We start from the raw sequence: 26,156 nt of genomic DNA, 5'->3' as shown, positions 1-26,156 counted from the left end.
TTCTGTTTGACCCCCTCTGCTGAGTAGTGGCAACAAAAGAAGACAGAAGAGAAGAGAAGAGAAGAGAAGAGAAGAGAAGAGAAGAGAAGAGAAGAGAAGAGAAGAGAAGAGAAGAGAAGAGAAGAGAAGAGAAGAGAAGAGAAGAGAAGAGAAGAGAAGAGAAGAGAACCCTTTGTTTCCCGGGGCTAGGGGCAGCTCTCCACCAGTGCAGCTGGTGGTTGTGGGGGGTGCTCTTCACTGCCCCTGGGCCCGGGAAGGCCTCCACCACAGCTAGAGCCTTTCCCAGGTCCACAAGCCGCTCTCTGCTACTGCGCCCCGCAGGGAGAGCCCTCTCCCCTGACGCCAGGAACAGGAAGGCTGCAGGGATGGCAGGGGCCTTCTCCTTCCCTACCCCTTCTCCCCCTTTCAAAGCTAGTCATAAATTAAAAAAAAATTGTGGGCTATGTGTCAAAGGGTTAGAAGCATTCACATGCAATTTAATATCTTGGCCCATTTGCATATATTATAGGCTATGGATAAATGGTGATTGGAACAGTGTTTGAGCCCCAACCACAATAGCTCTGTATGAGTCAGGGATTATTATTAGGGAGGGGGGGCTGGGCTGCCCTGTCTGTGGGTTTTTCTGGGAGTGAGAAGAGGACCTGAGGTGTGAGATGGTCACAGCTCCCTGTATATTTTTAAAAAGAGAAGAAGGGTAGCTTGTATACCCATAATGTGTGAAAGAGGTTTAAGAGGGTGGTAGGCACTCTGAGAGAAAAGGGGCATCTAACATATCTGGTCACCTCCAGACTAGATTTCTGTAACTCGCTCTATGTGGGCCTGCCCTTGTCCTTGATCCAGAAACTTCAGCTAGCGCAAAATGCAGCTGCTAGGGTCCTCACTGGTACATCTTGGAGGGCCCACATCCAGCCGGTGCTGAGGCAGCTGCACTGGTTGCCAATTGCTGCCCGGATCCGGTTCAAGGTTTTGGTATTATCCTTTAAGGCTTTACGCGAGTTGGGACCCACATACTTGAGGGACCGCCTATCGCCCTATGTCCCCCGCAGGGCGCTACGCTGTACGGAGGGAAATCTATTGGTCATTCCCGGCCCTAGAGAACCGCGGCTAGCCTCAACCAGGGCCAGGGCTTTTTCGGTCCTGGCCCCCACCTGGTGGAATGAGGGAATGGCGGGAAATAAATCTAATAAATCTAATAATAATAATAATAATAATAATAATAATAATAATAATAATAATAATAATAATAATAATAATAATAATAATAATAATAATTTGCTGTTTTGTCCAGGTGTGAGGTTTAGTTCTAGATCATGTTCTTGTTCTTGTGCACAGTTATCCATCATATAAAGAATGCATTAATATAATATTTTTAAAAACAAATCTATTTAAAATGATGTATTCTCTTCTGGATGATGAAAATGTTCAATTTAGGTTTATGATTACATATGTATCTATGACCTGAGCAAAAAATAAAATAAAATGTTGCCTTTGCTTTAAAAAATATATTTTCTAAGCAGCATGGTTGTGTTTTTAATATTCCAGTTACTTCAAATAGAAGTCTTCCACAAATATTTTGTAGGTTTCCAAGCCCTTCAACAAAACAAAATTTGAGTCCAGTGGCTCCTTTAATTCTGGTTATTAATTTTCTTTAATTCTGGGTATAAGCTCTGGGTAAAATAGCATACAAAAGCTTATCCTCAGAATTTAACTTCGTTAGTCCGAATACCAGAGCATCTTATTTGTCTCTTGAGAAATTTATATGCAGGTCAAGAAGCAACAGTGAGAACTGAACATGGAATCACTGACTGGTTCAAAATTGAGAAAGGAGTTCGGCAAGGCTGTATACTGTCGCCTTGCCTATTTAACTTGTATGCAGAGCACATCATGAGAAATGCGGGATTAGAGGAGTCACAAATTGGGATCAAGATTGCAGGGAGAAATATCAACAACCTCAGATATGCAGATGATACCACTCTAATGGCAGAAAGTGAAGAGGAACTAAAGAGCCTGTTGATGCGGGTGAAGGAGGAGAGTGCCAAAGTTGGCTTGAAACTCAACATCAAGAAAACAAAGATCATGGCATCCGGCCCTCTCAATTCCTGGCAAATAGAAGGGGAAGAAATGGAGACAGTGACAGATTTTATTTTCCTGGGCTCCAAGATCACTGCAGATGGGGACTGCAGCAAAGAAATTAAAAGACGCTTGCTCCTGGGGAGGAAAGCTATGGCAAATCTAGACAGCATCCTAAAAAGCAGAGACATTACCCTGACAACAAAAGTGCGTTTAGTCAAGGCTATGGTCTTCCCAGTTGCAATGTATGGCTGCGAAAGTTGGACCATAAGGAAGGCCGAGCGTCAAAGAATTGAGGCTTTTGAACTCTGGTGCTGGAGAAGACTCTTGCGAGTCCCTTGGACTGCAAGGCGAACAAACCGGTCAGTCCTCGAGGAGATCAGCCCTGACTGCTCTTTAGAAGGCCAGATCCTGAAGATGAAACTCAAATATTTTGGCCACCTCATGAGAAGGAAGGACTCCCTGGAGAAGAGCCTAATGCTGGGAGAGATCGAGGGCAAAAGAAGAAGGGGACGACAGAGAATGAGGTGGATGGATGGAGTCACTGAAGCAGTAGGTGCAAACTTAAATGGACTCCGGGGAATGGTAGAGGACAGGAAGGCCTGGAGGATCATTGTCCATGGGGTCGCGATGGGTCGGACACGACTTCGCACATAACAACAAAGTCCGAAAGTTTCCACTGGACTCAAAGGCTCGCAATTGATCCCTTGCCGCTGGAGTGACAATCGGAGGGGCCAATCGGCAGGCGCGAATTGGGCCCTCCGATTGTCAGTGCGGGGGAAGGGGCCTATGGGCACCCTTCCTCATCACGGACAGGGCCCGCTGCCATGGCCCTTAACGAATTATTTAATCCGCTCCGCGGGTCAAAGATGGTGGCTTGTTGGAACAAAAGCAAAACAGAAAGGATGAAAGACAAAAAGGAAATTAAGAGAGTAATCGAGAAGCAATGACAGAATACTTTGTGGATAGATACCAATGGGTAGCTGTGTTGGTCTGAAGTAGCAAAATACAATTGGAGTCCAGTAGCACCTTTAAGACCAACAAAGATTTATTCGTGTGAGCTTTCGAGTGCAAGCACTCTTCCTCAAACTAAGAACACTTTGTGGTTATGCAGAGGCCATTCTATTGGGTGCAGAGAGGCACGAGGGAAGCAGAAGCAAAGAAAGGGAGTCCCTGAGAGATTACAATGCAAACAGACAGAGAGTGTGCAACTGTTGTAGAGTGAAGTAAGGAAAAGGACAAGTAAGAAGCAAGGAAAGGGCTTCAGAACAACCTGGGATGGTAATGTCAAAGAAAGCAGCAGATAAGGTGCAAATAGTAAAAGAGGCCAATGGGAAAATGCTCTGTGCTGAACATGGCCCACTCGTACGACAATAACAGTGGCCCTCAAAGTCATTTGAGGTGTGCCATGTTGGTAGAAAGTGACATCAAGCCACAGGCCAATTATGCCAACCGTGTAGAGTTTCCAAGGCCAGAGACGAAGAGAGGTGCCTTCCCACAGCCTGCCTACCCAGCTCTTCCAGGCGTTAATGAGACTGGAATAGCTTGGAATGTCTGGGAGCAGGTTCTCTCTCTACTTTTTCTACCACACCCATACAAGGTTATACAATTGAATCACATTTCCACTTAATGATTTTTCCTTTAAATTCACCCCCGCCCCCCATCCCTTGTAGGATTCCCTTGTAGGAATTCATACCCCAACCCCTTGATTATTTTGGTTGCCCTTTTCTGCACATTTATTTCTGGAGCTATAATATCCTTCTTGGGAGAGGGCGACCCTGCCACTGTGCAACACTTCCTATGCACCTGTACCACGGATGTGGACAACGGCATGTTGAGATGGGCCACTTTGTTTTCAGCCCTTTTCTCTAGCACAGAATTTACCTTTTGCACAGCTGCTGCTTCACACTGACTTAACCTTTTCAGGTCCTTCTGGGGCAGTCACTGCCACTTCAGATTCCATCAGGATATATTTAGACCTAAGCTTGTTAGTGCAAACGGGCTTTGCTTTCAACATACTCACCACTGAAACTCACAGTCATTGTCTTCCGCTCAGCCCTTCCCAACCCACATTGGTTATGACCATCTGCAAACTGCTCGGGGAATGGTATAAATAATTCGTTAAGAGGGGTGGGCCGAGTCCGGGATAAGTAACAGGGGCCAATCGGAAGGTGCATAGCACACACCTTCCAATTGGCCCCTTGGCCCTGGAATGACAACAAAGGGTCCAATCGGAAGGCAACAGACTGCCTCCACTGCAGGGGGAGGCTTCCCTGCGGGACTCCGAGTAGGCCCGTGGTGTTGGCGACGTAGTGGGCCTGCTCCAAGGCCCTTAGGGAAGCCGTGGAGTTGGTGGGGAGTGGGGTGGGTGGGGGAGGCTTCCTTCCGCACCTTGGAGCAGGCCTGCTGCGTCACCGATGTGGTGGGCCTGCTCCGAGGCCCCCAGGGACGCCATGGAATCACAGGGGAGGGGGGTGGCTGTCTGGGTGGGTCCCCATGTGGGGGTTGTCCCCGGGGAGTGCAGAGGTCCCCGGGGGTTGCGAGGGTCCCCGGGGGGTGTGGAGTCTGCCGCCATGGCCCTCCTTTCAAAGCCCACTTTTATGAGCGGGCTTTGCAGCCTAGTCTTGAACAATTGGGTATTGGCAAACTTGGCCATGTCATGGTTCACCTTCAATTCAACGCTTTAAGAATGAATTGAATAGCTCTTGTGCCAGTACCCATCCCTGTGGAACCCATTCTCAAAATATTACCTGGTGCCATTTTCACATTTCAACGACCCTGGCTTCCCACTGTCATGGAAGAGGAGCCCAGCTGGATCATCTACTCCAGCCTCCTGTCTCTCAGAGTGGCCAACCAGTTCCTCTGGAGGGCCAACAACAGAACAGAGAGACTGAGGTCTTCCTAAGAATACTAGAAGAGCCCTGCTGGAATCCATCTAGTCCAGCCTCCTGTCTCACGCAGTGGCCAGCCGGTTCCTCTTGACGACCAACAACAGAGCAGAGAGGCCAAGGCCTTCCTCAGAATGTCAAAAGAGCCCTTTTAGATCAGACCAGTGATCCATCTAGACCAGCCTCCTGTCTCACTCAGCTAAGGATTCCTACTAATGTTTCCTCTTGAAACTGGTATTCAGAGATTTACTGTCTCTGAATGTGAAGACTTCCTTTGGTCATATAGAGCATTCAACTTCTCCCAGAGGCAAGTGGATTCTTCTGATGTAATTTCTCTACCTCCAACTCTACCAAGATTGTGCCTAAAAGACAGTCTATACATGATAAAGAAGAAGAAGAGCTGGGTTTTTATACCCTGCTTTTCACCACCTGAAAGAGTCTTGAAGCAGCTTACAACTGCCTTTGAGGTAGGTGGGGCTGAGAGAGTTCTAAGAGAACTGCTCTGTGAAAATAACAACTGTGACTAGTCCAAGGTTACACAGCTGGCTTCATGAGGAGGAGCAGGGAATCAAGAAGTTTCAAAGCCGCTTACAATCTTTCCTCTCCTAGCACTTGGTAGGCCTCATGTGTCTCAAAGCATCTCACAATCACCTTCCCTTCCTCTCCCCAGATCAGAAACCACATGAGGTAGGTAAGGCTGAAAGAGTTCAGAGAAAACTGCGATGGGTCACCCAGCTGGTGGCATGTAAAGGAGGAGTGGGGAATCGAACCTGGTTTTCCAGATTAGAGGCTGCTGCAATTTACCACTGCACCTTCGGAAACATGAGATCTCCTATGAAACTTGGACAATAATTTGCAGTGCAGCGGAATGCCTTTCTAAGACCCCTGATTCCTGTGAACATGGAAGGATATGACTCTGTCGAACAGCATTGCCCGGACATTCCCCAGGCTCACAGGAGATCATCTATTTAAAAATATCCATCTATGTCCATACTGATGGACCAACAAGATTTCAACCAGGGATTCTGCTTCACCCAAAATCTGGCATGCTCTCTTCTGGTTTGCTGAGACTCTTCTGGTTTTCCCAGAGAACAATCTGCTGCTTCTGATCTTTTCAGCAAGACAGGCCACAGACAGAGCCTGGAATTTCTGTATGCAGCAAAGGCACTGGGGAGCTTTCGACCCTTCTCAAAGGGTGGCGACTGGAGAGAAGCCAGAATGACAACAGGACATCTGCAATCTCTCCCTGTAGACCAGGGTGTAGTCTGCACGGGGCTTTTTACCCAGGCATCTTTGGGAATCCAGCCACAAAACAGCTGTTGTAAGAGGTGGAGCCAGCCACAAAATGGCGGCCAGAACTGATGTTCAGTCACTCAGTGAAGATCTATGCGCTGTGGTGGCAGTGGATGCCACAGCAAAGGTTTATTTTATAAATTCTGCACAGATAACCAAATCTCCAATGGCCAATCAGAAGCTTTGCTGGGTGACAGCTCTAGTGGGCCCTCTCTCCTTCCTAGAAACACTTGGCAAGTACCAGGAAATGTGTCAGGGAGGGGGCAACACGATGCCACGGTGCCATGTTGGGGACCCCTGCTGTCAACTATCCCAGTGGAAAAACAGTTATCTGAACGGGCACTAGAGAGAAAGGGGGATATTCACAATGCTTTGGAGAGCTCAGGCCTATACATAGTGCCTGGTTTACCTTTCCCTGCCTCAGTCTGAGGACCATGTCAAGTAGATTGTGCCAAAGTGGCACAGTGAGTTAGTTCTGCATGCATTGGATAATGCTTTTTCAATGCCCTTTAGAAGCAGATTTTCCTGTTCTGCACAGGAATATCTAGCAGCGGAAGCACATTGAAAGTGCATTATCCAACATGTGTGGAATAAGCCTATATCTGCAAAACAGCATGCAGTTTTTGCCCCAGCTCTGTACAGGACTACATTCAACAGGTGCAAATCCAGACCCATCTGAACAAGACCCTTCTGCGCACCCATCTTCCTGCTGCATCAGCACCCTGGACAGAATATCCATTTGAGCTGCCAATGCACTGGAGCGCCTCCTCCGGGTAGAGTTGGCTCAGGGTTTGGGTAATTTGACTGGTGGTGCAATCAAGACCTGTTGCCCGGGAAATTGCAGAGCTGAATTCTACTTCCTCATCAGGATATTTTGCATTTATGGGCTCTGGACTTCTGTTCTGCAGCTGACATTTCAGTGCCGACCTGCATAGTTTATTCATCGCTTATGCTTACCTCTCTCTCTCTCTCTCTCTCTCTCTCTCTCTCTCTCTCTCTCTCTCTCTCTCTCTCTCTCTCTCTCTGTGGGGGGGTGTGTTATTTGTGGGGGGAGCTATTTCTATTTGGTAACTCACATGTATGTGTTCAACTGACATTTAACTAGGGGCTAAAAATACGCACGGGTTCTCAGCATCAAGAACTTAGCAATCCTATAATCACTGACAAAAACGCACTGCATGTAGCTATTGAGACCGTACACTTGATTGATTGGCAAAGAGGGGGGGGGCAATGAGGCACAGAAACCATGAACACAACTGGAAGCCCCCTTCCCCTCACCTCCATATGGATCATGTTCAGAAAGGAACACATGCTCCATCCAGGCACATTTAATCATTGAGGTTCTGTATCCCAGATTCCATGAATAAAATAAATGCAAATTCACCACATCGCCTGGAGTTTGTTCTGTTTCTTTTCTTTCTTTCGCGATCAGGCTCGACTTATGGTGTCCCTACGGGGTTTGCAAGACAAGTGGTTTCCGTGAAACTTTCCCGAGATTAGTCCACTACCTGTTTCTCATTCACTATCTTCAGCTTTTTAGGAATTCCCGTTGCAACCAAATAAAATATGCACAATCACTATTTTTCTCCTTCTTTAGTCTATTCAGGCACCCTGGTTTGAGGCTGTGATTCTCAGGACCGGTTTCTCTTCTTGGTGCAACATGCAGACCACTAAATCCAATAACCATGATCCTAAAAGAGCAGCAGGAAAATCTTCATGACACACGTCCTCTCAGATCCGAAACCAAACAATAATGGAGCCCATGATTCCTGAATAACTTCTGTGTCCTGTCAGACTTCCCCTCAAATATGACCTGTCTGAATTCCCCCCTCGCACTCAACACCCGTCCCCCAGCCCCTGAGAGTGCTACAGCCAAGTGACCAAAATCTATTAACAATCCCCAGCCCTAAAGAAAGAAAACAGGCCTCAACCAAGACCAAGGCCTTTTGGGATTTGGCCCCGGCCTGGTGGAATATTCTGCCTAATTAAATTAGTGCCCTGCAGGACCTTAAGCTGTTCCACAGGGCTTTCAGGACAGAGCTATTCCGCCAGGTGTATAATTGAAGCCTGAAGATTACACCTAGTCTGCTGGTCTCCCTGCCCAAACCCACACATTTATACCTACTGAAGAAGTACTACTGTTCCCCATCCCCTGGAAATAGATTATTCTGAGTGAATTGGTGCTATTTATTCTGAATTACTGGAAACGTATGCTGATTTTTTATATTATTTGTATCCTGCTGTGTGTATTTCAATCTTGTGAGCCGCCTTGAGCCGTCAGGGAAGGCCGGCATAGGTATGCAATAAATAATAACAATTGTCATTGCCTTTCTTCATGGCTTGATTGGAAATCACTTTGCTGCAGATAAATGCAAGACTATTCACACAGAAGGGCATCAGTTTTGCATTTCGCTAGAGGCTTCAGTGGCTTCAAATTCCTTTCAGTAGAACAGCGCAGTGCATTCCTTAAAGCAGGGGTAGTCAAACTGCGGCCCTCCAGATGTCCATGGACTACAATTCCCAGGAGCCCCCTGCCAGCTGGCAGGGGGCTCCTGGGAATTGTAGTCCATGGACATCTGGAGGGCCGCAGTTTGACTACCCCTGCCTTAAAGTGTGTCCCCCCTACACACACACACTGTCTTAAAGCGTGACTCAAAAATCCAATTTGCACATTAAAATCTAATTTGCATTTTGGGTATGGTGCTGCCTTGTTCCTGGCCAACTGCTATACTTTTCAGCTTAATCTGTAGCTTATCCTAAATATGGAAACAGCCCTGCCTGAGGTTGCTTTGTGTGTGTGCTAATGTTGTTCTCAAGTGAACAGCAAGGCAACGGGATGCTTGGGGAGTCCAAAAGCACTTTGCAGCCCGGTGTCCTTCCTTACAGGTTGGCTTCTGGTCCAACAGGGAGGATTGCCACCTCAACACCGACGCAAGACACAATCAAAAACAAGCGAAAAGAGAGCTCTTTGCACTGACCTGTTTTTCATTTTCATCCTCCAGCTTCAGCCTGTCCTCTATGCAGTTCCTGGCCTGAAGGAAAGCCTTCCTCTGGGCCCTCTCTGTCAAAATCCTCACAAAGACCCCGTACAGATTGACACTGACAAAAAGGATAGCATTGGCCACAAGCTGTAAGGGGAGAAAGAAGGGGACAAAAGGGAAAGATTATCACACAGGCGTTCATACTTGGCTCTCGAGTTAGCATGCCTAAAATCCCAGCCACGCCCAAGACATCATTTCAGCGCAAATGAAATGGGTCTGCCTCTCAGAGGTGGTTGTGCCCATCACACATTGTCAGAATTCCAAAGTTGCATGGACCCCTACAATAGCATTGCAGGGGATCTGCATTCTTTTTGAACCTGTGTGCAACTTTGGGGTCCATTCCGCACAACTTAAATGTAGCCAAAGTTTTACCTTTTGTTAAATGCTATTAATTTAACGTTCCGCATGACATCGTAAACAAACCGCCAAACTCCCGCCAAACTTCAGCAACAATCGGAATTTTTAGTGCTTAGGAAGAAATCCAGAAAAGTGGATTCCCCCTGAAAAAATCGCTACACTTCTGAGAACAAGCCGCAACACATCAGCGAAAGACATGTGCATTCTCAAAATAGCGGTAGAAAGAATGTCCCTCCTTAGTTCTTGCCCCCGAGCTTCCGGAGACTCGATCGTCATTTCCCCCCCCTTAAACCGGCTAAAGCAACGAATAAGCGAGGATTCTTCGGCTGAAGTCCCTCCACAGAAGTGCTTAACAGTAAAACAAAGCTCCCTTCTGCAATTGTCTTTAAAGTTCCCAAGCACATTTCAGCCCCCTGTTCGACACTGCCTGTAATTTCAACCAAATTGCACCCATTGCGGGGAATTTTTTTTTTTACTTGAAGAGCATGTAAATGATTAATCGCCAGCTCCTATGCCGGTGAAAAAGGTCTTGAGACATCAAATGAATAAATACTCATTGCTACTGGTGTTTTGGGTTTTTTAAAAAACAGTTTTTAAAGGGAAAGGGGATTTTCGGGAGCACGAACACAACAGTTCAATGGCTGTTCTGTTTGATTGACGGCCAGGGGTGGGAAGAAGCGCAGAAAAATACTGCCTCCTTTGTTGCACTTCCAGCAAGACTGGAAACCTGTGAGGAATAAATAGACCGCTACTGGGACTTCAATATTCCACTAGAATTGAAGGTGTGCGGAATGATGAAATTCCACTATTAAATATAGTGTTTCTGCATACTGCAAACATTTAGCAACATTGGTAATTGTGCGTAATGGCCCTGGAATTTGCCTCTGCTGTGCCTCCCAGCCAGGAAAGCAACAGGACAGGAAATGCACTGATGACACCTATTCTGAAGGTACCACCTGCAGGAACACCCCGGAGACTGTTAAGGTGCAAACTTTAATTCCAGAGGAAGCCCCCACAGCTAAGAAATGTTCTGACCAGCTTCAGCCTGTAAGCCATCCACCAAGGGAGCATAGTTTAAGCCTGCTGTTCATTGAGCCAGCATGAATCATGAACCGGAAAGTTCTGAGAAAGAGCTCTTGTGGTTGACGGAAGAAGGGTGAAAATCGGAATGAAATGCAAATTGGCACCAACGATGCATGCTCCTGTTAACCAGGTAGTTTCAACCACTGCCGGGTGCAAAAGCAGCACCATCATGGATACTATGGTTGGGAGGCAGAGCTGTGGACACACCCACCCATGGACCCTCCCCTCCTGACCCCTCCAGGCCCATCATTGGCCATTTCAGGGTGGGGTGGGTGGGCTGACAGGACCATATATGTTCATACCACACAATAAAGTTAACACATTGTCATGCCTCGCTTGGGTCGCTGGGCCTGAGCTTGCCCTCCAGTCCCACTGTCACCTGCGTCTGGGAGGGGGGCTGGTGGGCTCTTCTGGACAGGCAGAGGTGAGGGGTGGTCCCACTCAAAACTGACCTCCGAGTCATCTGAGCCCGGGTCTATTATTATTATTATTATTATTATTATTATTATTATTATTATTATTATTATTATTATTATTATTATTATTAATATTAGTAGTAGTAGTAGTAGTAGTAGTAGTAGTAGTAGTAGTGGTGGTGGTGGTGGTGGTGGTGGTAGTAGTAGTAGTAGTAGTAGTAGTAGTAGTAGTAGTAGTAGTAGTAGTAGTAGTAGATTTGATTCATCGCAGGTAAGTCCAGGGCGATTGAAGCATCAGAGCCTGAGCATTTGATGAGTGCCTCCTTCATTCCTCTCCTCCATCCACTCCGTTCCCTTCAATCTCTCCTCCATCCACCAGCCCCGTCCCTTAAGTCGGTGGTCCCTCCCCCTGGCTCTCTCCTTTGAACTTCCAGCTAAGTGATCGGCATTTTTTTTTCTCGGAGTGAGCAGAAAGCAATGAACCAACGGGCCTTCATTCACCCAGCGAGGCTTCTCTGGCTACAGTCCCTCCACAGAAGTGCTTTAAAGCTCCCCTAAGTCCCCAAGCACAACACAGCCCCGTTTGCCAGTTTCCTTAATTTTTGGCCGAAAAACACGCCTGTGCAGGGGGGGAGCTTGGCAATGATGAATCGCCAGCTGCCAGCTAGATGGGGCTCTCCGTTGCAATGAATTAATGCATATTCATTACAACGTGTTTTTTTTTACTTTTCTTAAAGGGAAAGGGGTTTTCCCGGAGCATGATACCAACCGCCCATTGGCTGTTTGTTTGACTGATGGCCAGGGGTGGGACAAAGCGCAGGAAAAATCGCTTCCTTTCTAGCAATTTTTGCAAGACCGGAAACCTGTGGGAAATGAATGAAACGCTACTGGATTCCACTAAAAAAGCAGGTATGCGTAACGCTGAGATTGCACTTTTAAAAATAGCATTTCCGCTTTGTGGGACCAATTGGCAACATTGGTCCTTGTGTGGAAACACACTGGCCCAAGGACACCCTGCGAGCAGAGGGAGAATCGGAACGGCTTGCCCAGATCCTCATCCGATACTTGAACAGCTACACTATGTTTTATCAATTTAGAAAATTAACATGCCACCTCTCCAAAGCTCTTTGAGGAAACTTGTGGCTGAAATGGTAAAATAAAAACAAAAAACGGACAGCGAAGCCGTCGGGGGGAAATTCTGCCGGTGAAACAAACCAATAAAAAAAGCTTAGTCAACAGAGGAAATTAAGAGCAAGGCCGTAAAAAACCAACAATAAAAACAAGCCATGATATAAAAGCACATTAAAAAAGAACAGTCTAAAAAAATATTGATATAACGGTCCATAAAACGCTGAACAAGATGGACTCTCTTTGTTATATGGCCTGGTTTAAGGATTGCCCATGACTTGTTCTTGCCGCTCTTTGGGCCCTGCAATGGGCCTCTCCATTCTCAAAATAAAACTGGGGCGAGCTGCCAGCCACAAGCCTGTGCTTTCTGCAGAACATAGCTTCATTTCAAAAACTAACACAGAAGAATGAAGCGTTGGGTTATTCCTACATTGCTTGTCTTTCAATGCCTCAATACTCTAAAAGCTTTCCTGTTGGTCGCCCTTCAAGCGGCAGCCAGTTTGCAATGTTTTTGGATGCATCATTGACTTTTGATCCTGATGCTGATTCCATTCTGATTCCATTCCAAACAGGCTACATATTTGGGGTGCACTGTTCCGCAGAATCATTTGTTCTTGCATGATTTCTCTTTTGCTACAGCAGAATTCTGGGACTGTGTGGAATAAAGGCAAGGAGGAGACGGTGGCTACAAATCGTTCTCTCCTGATTAAATGGAGGGAAGATCATTCATCTATGAAACAGGCCACAGATTATATTCCTTGCTCCAATGTAGAGAGATAAGACTCCCAGGAAAATAATTGTTATCTCAACGATGACTTGCTGTCATTTACCATATTTACTCAAAATAATCTACTCCACATTTGAGCTCTAAAGTTTCTCACACCAAGCCGTTGACTTGGGTTGGATCCAGGTTGAATCTCACCCAATTATCCTCTCTACTACAACCCCAATTTCATTTGGCTTTCACAAATGCAGGCCCTGTGGTCCTTAGCATAAGCCAGCCTTTCTCAACTATTTTACTATTGAGAAACCCATGAAACATTCTTCGGGCTTCAGGAAACCCCAGAAGAGCTGTGGTTGTGCAGAATACGGTTGGGAAGCCTAGTTGTGGACATGCCCACCCAGGGCCCCTTCCCACTCCCTCCAGGCCCATCAGTGCTCATTTGGGGAGGGGGTGGGTCGGTCAATATGATCACATAGTGTTATATCACCCAATAACTCTTTAACCATTTTTTTTAATATAGGAAAATAATTAACTCCCACCCATTTGGGAAACCCTTCCAGGGCTATCAAGAAACCCCAGCATTTCACAAAACCCTGGTTGGGAAACCCTGGTTAAATTCCAGAGAATTCCAGGTTGCATTCATTGTAATGAATCACTGTAGAATTAGAGACAAGAGGTAGTTTTGGCCAAAAGTGCAGCTGTTCCATTGCAAAAGAGAGTGCTTCAGAGACAGTGAAGTAGACCTACACTTCCAGGGGAAGGACCTGTGTGTGTGTGTTTGCGTGTATTCTAGTAAATGGCAGGAAATCTTTTGTTAAAGGACAATTCATTTAAACTGACATCACAGGGAATATTTTCCCCCACATAGTTTTCAAATGAGAACACAGAACAAAAGAAGAGGCATCATTGCTCTTATTTTGTCATTCTGAAAAATCTAGAGTGGGTTTTAAATACCAGAAGAAAGAGGTGCTCCCTGCATGTACTTCCTTCTTCTATTACTTCCAGCACAGATTCTCAAAGAGTTTATCATCGATGCCAGTTAGCATCATTGCTCCATCTCTTCGCCCGCATTTACCTGAATAGAACGGCGTAAGGATCTGCTTGTGAGCACAGGCTGTAATTACAGCTAGGCAAACATGCCAAAATGTTGTTTTCGGGGGGGGGGGGGAGCCCAAATCCAGAATTCAAAACTAAATTTAGGTCTGGTTTGGAAAGAGCCTCCTAGTTTTAATTTAGAGTCTGATAAGCAACAGCAGTAATGGCCAAGGCTCAATACGAGGCTCCCTGGGTGCGAGAGACACCATCTCTTGCAGACCTACTTCCATAACCAACCCATGGATATATTCAAGATAAAATTGCCCCCAAAAGGGTGTGTCTTTTAAAGGAAATTGTGATGGCTACAAGGATACATACATACATAAGACTTTATTGTTTCCAGCCATAGGACATTACAAAGCGATCAATTATCATATCAGTTGATATAAAAACCGTAAAAGAATTAGAACAATACATGCGGTAGTCCATAGATAATAAAAGACAATAAGAATTCAGGTCTCCAGCTCTCTGGTGGAGTAAATTTGGCTCAAATTTTCCTTGCTGCTAATGCAAATAGTGGAACATTATAACTAATTAGGGGGTTGGTATACGATAATAAAAAGGCTATTTTGTCCAAATTCGCAGGGAAGTTCTGGCCACTCAAACATCTCTCATTATATTTGGTTCTTGGCTCCAAGTATAGTGGGCAATCCAAAACATAACGATAGAGGTCTTCCACAGCAGGTTCTCCACAAATACATAGGCGAAGGGGGCTACAAGTATATCTCACAATCATTTTGTTCATGAGGAATAGCTGCATGTGTTCTGAAACAAAACCTATGTCAAGATGCTACCAGAGAGCGTGATGTTCTGTCTATACAGCTGCAATCCACTTGCCTGGCATGACCTGTCCCTTCTTTCCTATTCCTCCCACCTTCTGATGCTTTCATCAGTCAACTTACCCCTGGCATGGAATGTTGATGGTGGTCACATTGACCATTCTTAATACTTCTAATTATTTTATAGTTTATCCATCTTATCGCCGAGTTGTTTTATTGTGTATAATGAATGCCTGTTGACCACTGTCCTGAGATGGGTGACTGAGAGGGGTGGCATAGAAATGAAATCAGTCAATCAACTGGATCACTTTCGGCTTTGCCAAAAGAGCTTTTCCTTCTGTGACAGAGCTGAAACATGATTTGATTGCACATGTTCCATTTGTCTACGTGCACATCCCATTTGATGCTACTTGATTAGTTATTCTGTGAAACAGATGCCCTAATGCAATCTGGGCCACCACAGGGCTTCACCAGACAGTGCCCCCAGAACCCCTGCTGTTTGGTGCCAACCTGGGAGGCCCACATGATCATTCTGCCAGAAGGGTTGCTCCCACACAGCCAAGAACTGGGTAGGGAGCCAGGCAGGGGCAGGGAGGGGCATGGTCAGAAGACAGGGCCGAGACCAGGCTTGGGGAAGGCCAGGATGGGAGAGGATGAGAGGCAGTCTTGAGCTGTCAGGGGAAAGAGGCAGGGGAGTCTTCCTTCCCTTCCCTCATCTGACAAAGTGCTGATTAGCGATGGGCATGAACTGAGCCACAATCCAAATTTTCCCTATGAAAATGCACCAGTTCATGCCTCCCCAACTAAGGTTCAGGGGGGGGGGCACTTCCCCCAAACATTTCACAGACCTTTGTCCAGTCTGGTTCAGGGGTTCAGCTGGCAGGCACTTTAGGCTGACAGAAGATGGGTGAGCAGGCCCCACTGTCAGTCTGAAATGGCTGCGTGCCATTTCAATGATTGATTTTGCTGAAATGACTTGCAGCCATTTCGGGCTGACAGCAGAGGCATGCAGAAGAAGAAGAGTTGGTTCTTATATGCCGCTTTTCCCTACCCGAAGGAGGCTCAAAGTGGCTTACAGTCGCCTTCCCATTCCTCTCCCCACAACAGACACCCTGTGGGGTGGGTGAGGCTGAGAGAGCCCTGAGATTCCTGCTCGGTCAGAACAGCTTTATCAGTGTCGTGGTGAGCCCAAGGTCACCCAGCTGGCTGCATGTCGGGGAGTAAAGAATCAAACCTGGCATGCCAGATTAGAAGTCCGCACTCCTAACCGCTACACCAAACTGGCTCTCTACTGTGGCTGTAAACCACTTCATTGTGCCTTTCACTTCCCATGGCTTCTAAGCAGGGAGAAGCAGCTCATTTTGGGACAGATGGGTCATCTGAGTTTGCAGGGTTCCGTTCAGAAACAGTAGTGCAAATGCCATCTTCCTAGAGGGGGAAGAGCTGCTGGCCTCTTCATGGATTCAAATGTGCCTCTGGCAGAAGCCCATACACGCGCATTCACCATTGTGGCTCCCGTCTTATGTAACAGCCTCCCCAAGGAGGTTAGGAAGACTCCCAGTCTCCTGGCTTTCCACAAATTATGCAAAAAACGAAGAAGCTTGCTTGCATACAAAACTTATGCCCAGAATTAAACTTTGTTGTTCTTCGAGTTGCCCCTGGACTCCAACTTTGTTCTGCTGCTTCAGACCAACATGGCGACCCCAACAAAATGATTCAAGAGAGGGGGGGGGGGTTGCACATGTAATAGGGGTGCCCTGAACAAAATGGCTCACAACCCTCCTTGGATAAATAATTACAGACTCTGATCTATACTGCCACATATAGCTTATTGTAAGTGGGTTCCTATCGTGTGACATTTGTATCGCTTAATACATCATGTTAATGCTTTGGCTACAGCACAGATACTTCTGGTAGTTCCAAGCTTCTAAAACCCGAACGCCTCGGTTATTGAATACCCCATTCTGTTGACTGTACTGACTCACCATAATCCACCTTGAGTTCCTGCAAGAAAGGCAGACTAAAAATAACATGAATACATAAACGTCCTGCAATTTTCTCCAGCAAACTTGGCTATGCACTTAAGCAAAAGTTCTTGCATATTGATTCTAGAAAGTGAGCTCATGTTGGATTTGGTTGTTCAGCATCCACCAAACATACCCACACAACACTAGTCCATCAGAATGGTGAGCCCCAGGTTCAGAACTAGCAGTCTGTTGGAGAAGAGTGCAGAACTGCTGTATGGATGGAGGGAGACTTTATAAGGACATCACAAGGAGGCCAGTAAACCAGCACTGTCCACAAACTTGCCTCAAACTCTAAGAGGAAAGAATGAAAGCAATCAGGCCTCTTCCAGATCAGCCTTACCACCGTAAAAAGACATCACTCCCCTGCCTGCTTCTCAAATATCTTCTATTACTTGCCCTTGGAAAAATTGGGCTACAATACTCAGGGGCCAGAATCTCTCAGAAGAAATGGAGTAACCTTCATAATAAAAGAGTAGGAAAAACAGTCTTGGGATACAATCCCTGAAATGACAGAATGATCTCAGTTCGAATCCAAGGCAAACCATTCAACATCACAGTAATCCAGGTCTATGCCCCAACCACTGCTGCTGAAGAGGATGTTGACCAGTTCTATGAAGCCCTACAACACCTGCTAGAAGCACATGGACAACACCAAACGGTCAACATAGAAATCAGATTGACTATGTGCTCTGTAGCCACAGATGGAGAAGTTCTATACAGTCAGTAAAAACAAGACCAGGAGCTGATTTGGTTCAGATCATCAGCTGCTTGTTACAAAATTTAGGCTCAAATTGAAGAAAAGCATTGACAACTCAGGTATGAACTAAATCATATCCCTGATGAATATACAGTAGAAGTGACAAATAGATTTAAGGAATTAGATTTGATAGACAGAGTGCCTGAAGAACTATGGATGGAGGTTCACAACATTTTACAAGAGGTAGCAACTAAAACCATCCCAAAGAAAAAGAAATGCAAGAAAGCAAAATGGCTGTCTGAGGAAGCTTTACAAATAGCTGAGGAAAGAAGGGAAGTGAAAGGCAAGGGAGAAAGAGAAAGATACACCCAACTGAATGCTGAATTCCAGATAATAGCTAGAAGAGATAAGAATGTCTTCTTAAATGATCAGTGCAAAAAATAGAAGAAAACAATAGAATAGGGAGGACCAGAGATCTCTTCAAAAAATTGGAGATATGAAGAGAACATTTCATGCAAAGATGGGTATGATAAAGGACCAAAATGGTAGGGACTTAAGAGAAGCAAAAGGGTGAGCTTAACATCCCTGATAACCACGAGAGGGTAATCACTGACCTAGAGCCAGACATCCTGGAATGTGAAGTCAAATGGGCCTTAGGAAGTCTGAGCAACAATAAAGCTAGTGGAGGTAACAGCATTCCAGTTGAACTATTTAAAATCTTAAAAGACGATGCAGTCAAAGCGCTACACTCAATATGCCAGCAAATTTGGAAAACTCAACAGTGGACACAGGATTGGAAAAGGTCAGTTTACATTCCAATCCCAAAAAAGGGCAATGCCAAAGAATTTTCAAACTAGCAAAGTTATGCTCAGGGAGAAATATCAACAACCTCAGATGTGCAGATGATACCACTCAAATGGCAGAAAGCGAAGAGGAACTAGAGTCTCTTGATGTGGGTGAAGGAGGAGAATGCAAAAGTTGGCTTGAAACTCAACATCAAGAAAACGAAGATCATGGCATCCTGCCCTCTCAATTCCTGGCAAATAGATGGGGAAGAAATGGAGATAGTGACAGATTTTATTTTTCTGGGCTCCAAGATCACTGCAGATGGGGAATGCAGCAAAGAAATTAAAAGACGCTTGCTCCTGGGGAGGAAAGCTATGGCAAATCTAGACAGCATCCTAAAAAGCAGAGACATCACACTGCCAACTAAAGTGCGTCTAGTCAAGGCTATGGTCTTCCCAGTTGCAATGTATGGCTGCGAAAGTTGGACCATAAGGAAGGCCGAGAGTCAAAGAATTGAGGCTTTTGAACTCTGGTGCTGGAGAAGACTCTTGCGAGTCCCTTGGACTGCAAGGCGAACAAACCGGTCAGTCCAAGAGGAGATCAGCCCTGACTGCTCCTTAGAAGGCCAGATCCTGAAGATGAAACTGAAATACTCTGGCCACCTCATGAGAAGGAAGGACTCCCTGGAGAAGAGCCTAATGCTGGGAGCGATTGGGGGCAAAAGAAGAAGGGGACGACAGAGAATGAGGTGGCTGGATGGAGTCACTTAAGCAGTTGGTTCAAACTTAAATGGACTACCAGGAATGGTAGAGGACAGGAAGGCTTATAAGATCATTGTCCATGGGGTCGCGATGAGTCGGACACAACTTCGCACCTAAGAACATCAACAACTCAGGGCCAATCTTCAAAGAAGATGCCTCAGAGATGCCTCCACACGTGAGGAGACTGACGAAGTGTACGGGCAGGGTCTCAGCAAATTGCTCTCAGCATCCCACAATTAAAGATTCATCTGCCCATTACTCTCCCAGTTTGACATAGTTATTGCCTTCTCTAGGCTTTCCCCTGGAATTTAACCCCCCCCCCTTGGTGACATTATAGCTTAGCTTGTTATTCCTGTTTAATTCAGGAATCTGTTCAACATTTTCAGTAAGCTGCATGTCAGTTCACTGCTTGCACCCAAAAGCTCACGCCTTGATTAAATCTTTGTTGGTCTTAAAGGTGCTACTGGACTCTGGTTCTATTGTGCTACTTCAGACCAACACGGCTATTCATTTGAAACTGCCCCTATGAGTATGGACTGGCAATTTTCATTTCATTGTATCTGAGAAAGGGTGCATGCACACAAAAGTGTATACCTTAAATAAAACTGTTGGTTCGAAAGGGGTCCCTGGACTCAGGGGTTTTGGCAGTGGTTCTCACTCACTTCTCCTCTACATATTATCACCATTACTGCATTTCTGGAGCTCTCCGTTGTCCTGAAAACTGCACTTCTGGCTTCCTTTCCATTCATTATCTTCCTCTTGCAAACCCCTGTCTGCTACCCATTGCTTGAAGCCTAGAGTGATTTATTTTTATTTATTTTCATATTTATATACCACCACTCTCCATTCAAACTTGCGACGGTTTACAATAAAACAATAAAAACCAGTATAGCCCCATAAAAATCCTTTAAAAAGTTAAACATTAAACATTAAAAGAGGGCGATACAGAGTTCTAATCCCCCATCATCCACCTTCCTTCCCTCCTTCCTTCCTTCCTTCCTCCCTCCCTCCTTCCTTCCTTCCTTCCTTCCTTCCTTGCTGAAATGGGGCTACTGTTGCCAACCTCCAGGTGAGACCTAGAATTACAACTGCTCCCTAGCATGCAGAGATCAGTTCCTCTAATCAGTTCCTCTAAGAAAATGGTTGTTTTTTTGGGGTGGAGTCTGGAGCATTATCCACGGCACAGCTCCCTCTCATCGTCAAACCCTGCCCTGCCAAGGCTATGCTTCCCAAATCTCCAGGAATTTCCCAACCAGGCATTAGCAGCCCTATGTGAGATGCAAGGTTTTGTCTCTCAAGCTGTTAGGTGATTTTTTGAAGTCTTACGTGGCAATCCTATTCAGTTCTACTGATTGCAGTGGGCTCAGCCTGGGGTAACTGCATAGGAATGTGATGCTAGCTAATCAAGAAAAGCTTTGGATTTGCTGGGAAGTTAAACCCCACTGTGCTGACAGATTCAGGGGGATTGTCATGTTGGTCTGAAACAGCAGAACAAAGTTTGAGTCCAGGGGCACCTGGAAGGCCAACCAAGTTTCATTCAAGGCATAAGCATTCGTGTTCTTGAATCCATACTAATGGTGACCCTATAAACTAAGTTTGTTATTCCAGTTTGGTGGTCCTTGCCTCTGTCAAACAGCTTTAATGTGTTGCATGCTAATGTATGGCTTGCCCTTTGCCTGTATGTATGGACTGGTAACTTCCATTTCTGCACATCTGAGGAAGTGTGCATACACACTAAAGCTTGAATAAAACTCTTCTGGTCAAAAGTTTTGTTCTCCTGCTGCGCTCATTGGGGCTCATTTTGGTGTTATGTAAGCAGCCATTTCCTTAAATCATCAAGTAAATGTATATGAATGTGAAAAAAAGACAATGATTCTGAAGGGGAAAATACTTCTTCGCACATTAATAACATGCCTGTGTATTGCAGAAGCTTAGGAATCTTAGGAATTCCAATCTGCATGAGACCTGTGGGGGGGGGGGGTCTATCGCTGGTTACTTCTTATCAGGATACTGTGGGATTTGACCGATCCTCCAGCTGCTGCAGTAGTTGCCAGTGGAATGCCAGATCAAATTTAAAGTCTTCATTCTAAACTTTAAGGCTTTCATGGTCTGGGCCCTGCGTACCTGAGGAACTGCCATTCCCAGTATGCCCCGAGAAGGACATTGTGCTCTTCTAATATAAACCAAATTATGAATGCATGCATGCATGCATGGTTGGTGGTCCCTGGCCCGAAAGCAGTGTGTCTGGTCTTAACCAGGAGCCCCCCAACCTGGTGATATCAGTAGCAGCTAAACCCCAGGTCCTGTTGGAACTATTTAAGTACTCTTCTACCAGGCTTCTGGTTGAGGCCAGAACAAGTGAATAAAATCACAGGAGCCTCCCTCCTCCCCTCTCCAGGACAAAATCCCACCACTGAACACATGGAGAGCTAGAGGGGAAATCGAGCATTACGGCGTAGTGGTTGTTTTATTGTATTTTAAACTAAATTTTAAAATATTGTAAATGTGCCCTGAGCCTGATTGCAGAGAGGGGCAGTCTATCTGCAACAACGGGAGGTGTTATATAATATTTAGCTAAGGGCTAAGTGGGTGGAGAGTGGCCTTGGCCTGTCAGAGGCAGGGCCCAATCGGGACGCACAAAGCATGTCCCCAATTGGGCCCTGCCTCAGACAGGTTACGCCCAATCAGGACTTTGGCCCAATCATTGGGCCAAAGTTCTAACAGGGCTTTAGGGGAGGGAGGTATTTCTGAGAGCAATGCAGGGGAGTCTGAGGGCATGGGTGAGGACATTCCTTTTGAGCGGGGGAGGCTTCCCCTTCTGCCAAACAGTTGGCTGACAGGGAGGCCACAGAAAAGCCCCTTCTCACTTAAAATACTGCTCTGGCCAGGGGGTTAGACACAGCCAAGCCATGGGTCTTTCTTCTTACAACTCTCTGCAGATTTGAGGCGTATTGCACAGCATTATTCTACAGACGAAACCAAATGCTGTTCTGGAGGTTCTTTCATCTCCACAACAAACCTGTGCGGTAGGCCTCAAGTCTTTCAATTCAAAAATAACCTTTCTGGGAGGACTTAAATGTTTCTTCTCCACCACAACCCTGTCCAAAGTAGCCTTTTGTGCCTGGGGAGCTGATCTTTATACTCTGTAGATGACGTGTAATTCCAGGAGCTCTCCAGGCCCCACCTGGAGGTTGGCTACCCCTGGGTTGGAAATATTCCTGGAGGTTTGGAGGTGGGACTTCAAAATCATGCAATGCCTCAAAGTCCAGCCTTCAAAGGAGCCCTTTTTGCCTGCAGTTGGGAGGGAGTGGTGCAGATGTGTCCCTCCTGGGCTATGGGCTATGGCCAGCCCTTACCAGCAACTGTTTGTATTCTGGGGTGCAGACAGACAGACCAGCATCAGTCCTGTGAGTCTGGAAAGTGCAGGAAGATCTAAATAAATTTTTACAGCCTGAAACTGTAAATGGTGAACAAGTAAATGGCTGGAGAGAATGGGAACTGAAGTGACTTTTTTCAACTTTGGCCTGGCAAATTAAAAAAAAACAGTATAAAAAAACCTTACTAAAGTCAAGACCGCCAGCCTCCATGTGAGGCTCTCTACCCCACATCCCTCATGGGGAGTCTGCTATGGGGAGAGAAAGGGAAGACGATTGGAAAACACTTTGAGACACCTGAGGTCTTCCCAAGAAGGGAAATGACGCAAAACTGGGAGGAATTGGTTGCCATTTAATCTCCCCCTATGAAGAGTCTCCAGTCTAATTTTCTCTTCACATATCTGAATACATGGCTCTAGAAAGCTCATCTGTAACCACTATGGCACCATTCCCAAAGGTCAGTCCTCTCCCACACTCAACAAACATTCCAAACCACAGGTTCTTGACACCCCTGTCTCCACACCCATGCCCTCATTTGCCACTACACCACCACAACCTCCCACACAACACACACATTCAACCCCAGGCCCTTACAGACTGGACAACTCCTCCCCTTCCTCTTCCCACTGCCAAGCTCTAGTGGCCATTGTATTCCTGGATACAACAGGCTTTGCCTCTAGTAATGTTAATAATACAAAAAGAAGCAGGCCATGTCTTCAAAATGTAAGTTCAGCAGCATCTGTATCTCCATCTTCTTAACTCTCCAGCACAAGAGGAAAGCCCTCTGAAAACTGCTGCGGCTCATTTGCTGATGACAGATCCAAACTGCAATTGACCTACTTTGCTCCACAGAAAGTCTGTTTCGAAAAGCAGCTAAGCAACGAATGCCAGGGAGGTTTTAAAATCAACCCGAGAGAGTCATTTACTAACCCATAAAGCCTTCATTCCACAGTGACCTTTCTTCGGGATGTCTAAACTCCTGTTTCGTCCAAAGACATTTTGAGAAGCTGTCAGTTCTTCCAACAAAATAAATTACGCATTTCAAATTCTTATTTGACAGATTTGTTAGTTCCTTGCCGGTGAGGGCAGGGAATTACCTAGTTCTGCTCATCCCCGAATAGCAGCAGAAGAAATGCTCATTTCAAAATGCACACACATGCGGAAATGGGGATCTCATTATAGATAATTCCAATTCTAGTTTAAATACTAAACAACACCAAACTAGATGAGCCACAAGATTACAGAATTCTACAAACGGCAAACTTGGACATTCGTCAAGGGACTCCGTGCGTGAAGCATTTTACACACAGAGAGACATTTATTCAATTTATTTATTAATTGTTCAGATTTCTGTGCTGCCCTTCCCACAGGGGCTCAGTGTAGCTTAGAACATTTAATATAAAAGGTAAAGGTAAAGGTATCCCCTGTGCAAGCACCGAGTCATGTCTGACCCTTGGGGTGACACCCTCCAGCGTTTTCATGGCAGACTCAATACGGGGTGGTTTGCCAGTGCCTTCCCCAGTCATTACCGTTTACCCCCCAGCAAGCTGGGTACTCATTTCACCGACCTCGGAAGGATGGAAGGCTGAGTCAACCTTGAGCCGGCTGCTGGGATTGAACTCCCAACCTCATGGGCAAAGCTTTCAGGCGGCTGCCTTACCACTCTGCGCCACAAGAGGCTCTTACATTTAATATACAGTTCTGTTAAAACATTGCATTAAATATTAAATTCAGTTTTTGTTAAAACCCAGGAGGACACAACCTTCTCTTTAATGGGAGGGTCGGGGGAATAAGTTGCTGAGATTACATGATATGTTGTGAGGATGTTCTTATCTATACATATATGTACATGTGTGTGTAGGGAGGCCAGCTGTTGATGCTCTATAGGCCTCACCAGGCCTGGTGGAACAGCGCTGTCTCAAAGGCCCTGCGGAACTGTTTTAAGTCCCGCTGGGCCCTGATCTCACTCAGAAATGTTCCACAAGGCTGTTGCCAGGGCTGAGAAAGCCCTGGCTCCGGGTGAGGCCAGTTTTGCTTCTCTGGGACCGAGGATCTTGAGCAGATTTTATGTTCTGGAGTGTAACTTCCTCTGAGGGATATAGGGGAGGAACCAGACTGTTTGGGGCTTCAAAGGTAAGCACCAACACCTTAAACCTGCTTCGCTTCTCAATCTGGAGCCAGTGCACACACCTTCAATTCAAAATCAGTCTGAGAGGAAAATGTTTTATGCCATGGAGCACGGCACGGTAAAGAGGGAGATGCTTTCAGGCCCACTCCTCCCAGCCTGCTTCTTGTCATAGTGCCAGCCTCCTCTACATGTCTGAGTGTAGCAGAGCAATGAAAGAGCCACGTGGATGCCCCCTGAAGCCAGGCTGGCAGAAGGCACTTGCCTAGGGTGTGTAAGCATTACCCCCAGGAGACCCAGGCACTGATGTTTCCAGGGTCCATTTGAGGGACTGGTTCTGATTTGGAAAGCCCACCTTGATCTCAGCCGCATGCCTTCTAGAGGATGACGACCAAGATGATGACAACCAAGAGCTTCTAGAGGATGACGACCAAGAGCTAGATGATGACGACCAAGACAACCCTGCTTTTTCTACCCAAAGGAATCTTAAAGCAGCTTATAACTTCTTACCCTTCCTCTTCCCTCAACAGAGGGAGGTGAGGCTGAGAGAGCTCTAAGAGAATTGTGACTGGCCCAAGGTCGTTCAGCTGGCCTCATGTCTCAAAGCAGCCCATGATCATCTTTCCTTCCTCTTCCCCCAACAGACACCTTGTGAGGCAGGTGGGATTGAGAGAGCTCTGAGAATTGGGATTGAGAGAGCTCTGAGAAAACTGGGACTGGCCCAAGGTCACTCAGCTGGTACATAAGGAGGAGGAGTGGGGAATTGAACTCCAGATTAGAGGTTGCTGCTCTTAACCATGACACCAAGTGGGCTTTTTGTGCATTATTGCTTTGGTTATTCCCAGCATGCTTTGCACTCACCCCTTCTTGAAAGGAGTGCCTGAGTACAAAAAAGGGCTTTTCCTGTGGGGTTATCCCCAAGTTTAGAGTTAGGGACTTTTAAAAAGTAGGACTTAACTGCACAGCTCATTTCATTGTGGGGAACACTTGGAAGCTACTGTTTTTCAGCGGCAGGATGGCATGTGCAGAGTTGCTCCTGCCCAGAATGACGAACATTACCGTATCAGGGCTAAACTGGTTCCCCGGTTTGTTCCTTTCATCCCCTTCACTTGACAAATGTTCCCCATTCACTCCACGTCTATACCCAATGACTTCTCTTGTGAGGATGTCAGAAGGAACCAGGAGGAGATGCCACAATGGGTCCCAAAGGTCCTCATGAAAGGAACGGAAAGGAACTGTTCGCTTGGAGGAAAAAACAAAACCATTCCCACCACTGATTTCCCCACTCTGTTACCAGAAGCCTGTCTGTTTTTCCCTCAGTTGGGCCATACGCCATGCTAAAGTTGTCTCCAAAGATAATAAGATTTTCTCTCTGCAGGGCCATTTAAGCTCTGGCATCTTCTGGCAGCCCCGCCACTGGAGGAGCACCGAGACTCCGTTTGCTGTGCAGTAATTTATAAGGGGGGGGGGGGAGGAGGGACAAATGAGGACGTTTGAAAAGTGGTTTTGCTT

General features: G+C 46.2%; 1 protein-coding gene across 3 annotated transcripts in view; it reads right to left on the bottom strand.

The window, feature by feature from the left end:
* ADCY1 (adenylate cyclase 1) overlaps window positions 1–26,156 on the bottom strand; it is a 168,278-nt gene that overhangs the window by 82,434 nt on the left and 59,688 nt on the right. For all 3 annotated transcript variants that reach the window (XR_013225295.1, XM_077302867.1, XM_077302866.1), the window contains exon 2: window positions 9,230–9,379. Coding sequence is in view for 2 of the 3 variants with exons in the window: in XM_077302867.1 (XP_077158982.1) it covers window positions 9,230–9,379 (150 nt within the window). In the remaining variant the exon portion in view is untranslated. The remainder of the gene's footprint in view (window positions 1–9,229; window positions 9,380–26,156) is intronic.

This window comes from Paroedura picta, chromosome 11 (genome assembly GCF_049243985.1).
Source record: "Paroedura picta isolate Pp20150507F chromosome 11, Ppicta_v3.0, whole genome shotgun sequence".
Classification (NCBI taxonomy): Eukaryota; Metazoa; Chordata; class Lepidosauria; order Squamata; family Gekkonidae; genus Paroedura; species Paroedura picta.
Note: the sequence above shows the minus strand (reverse complement) of the source record. Positions and strands in the feature narration are given on the sequence as shown.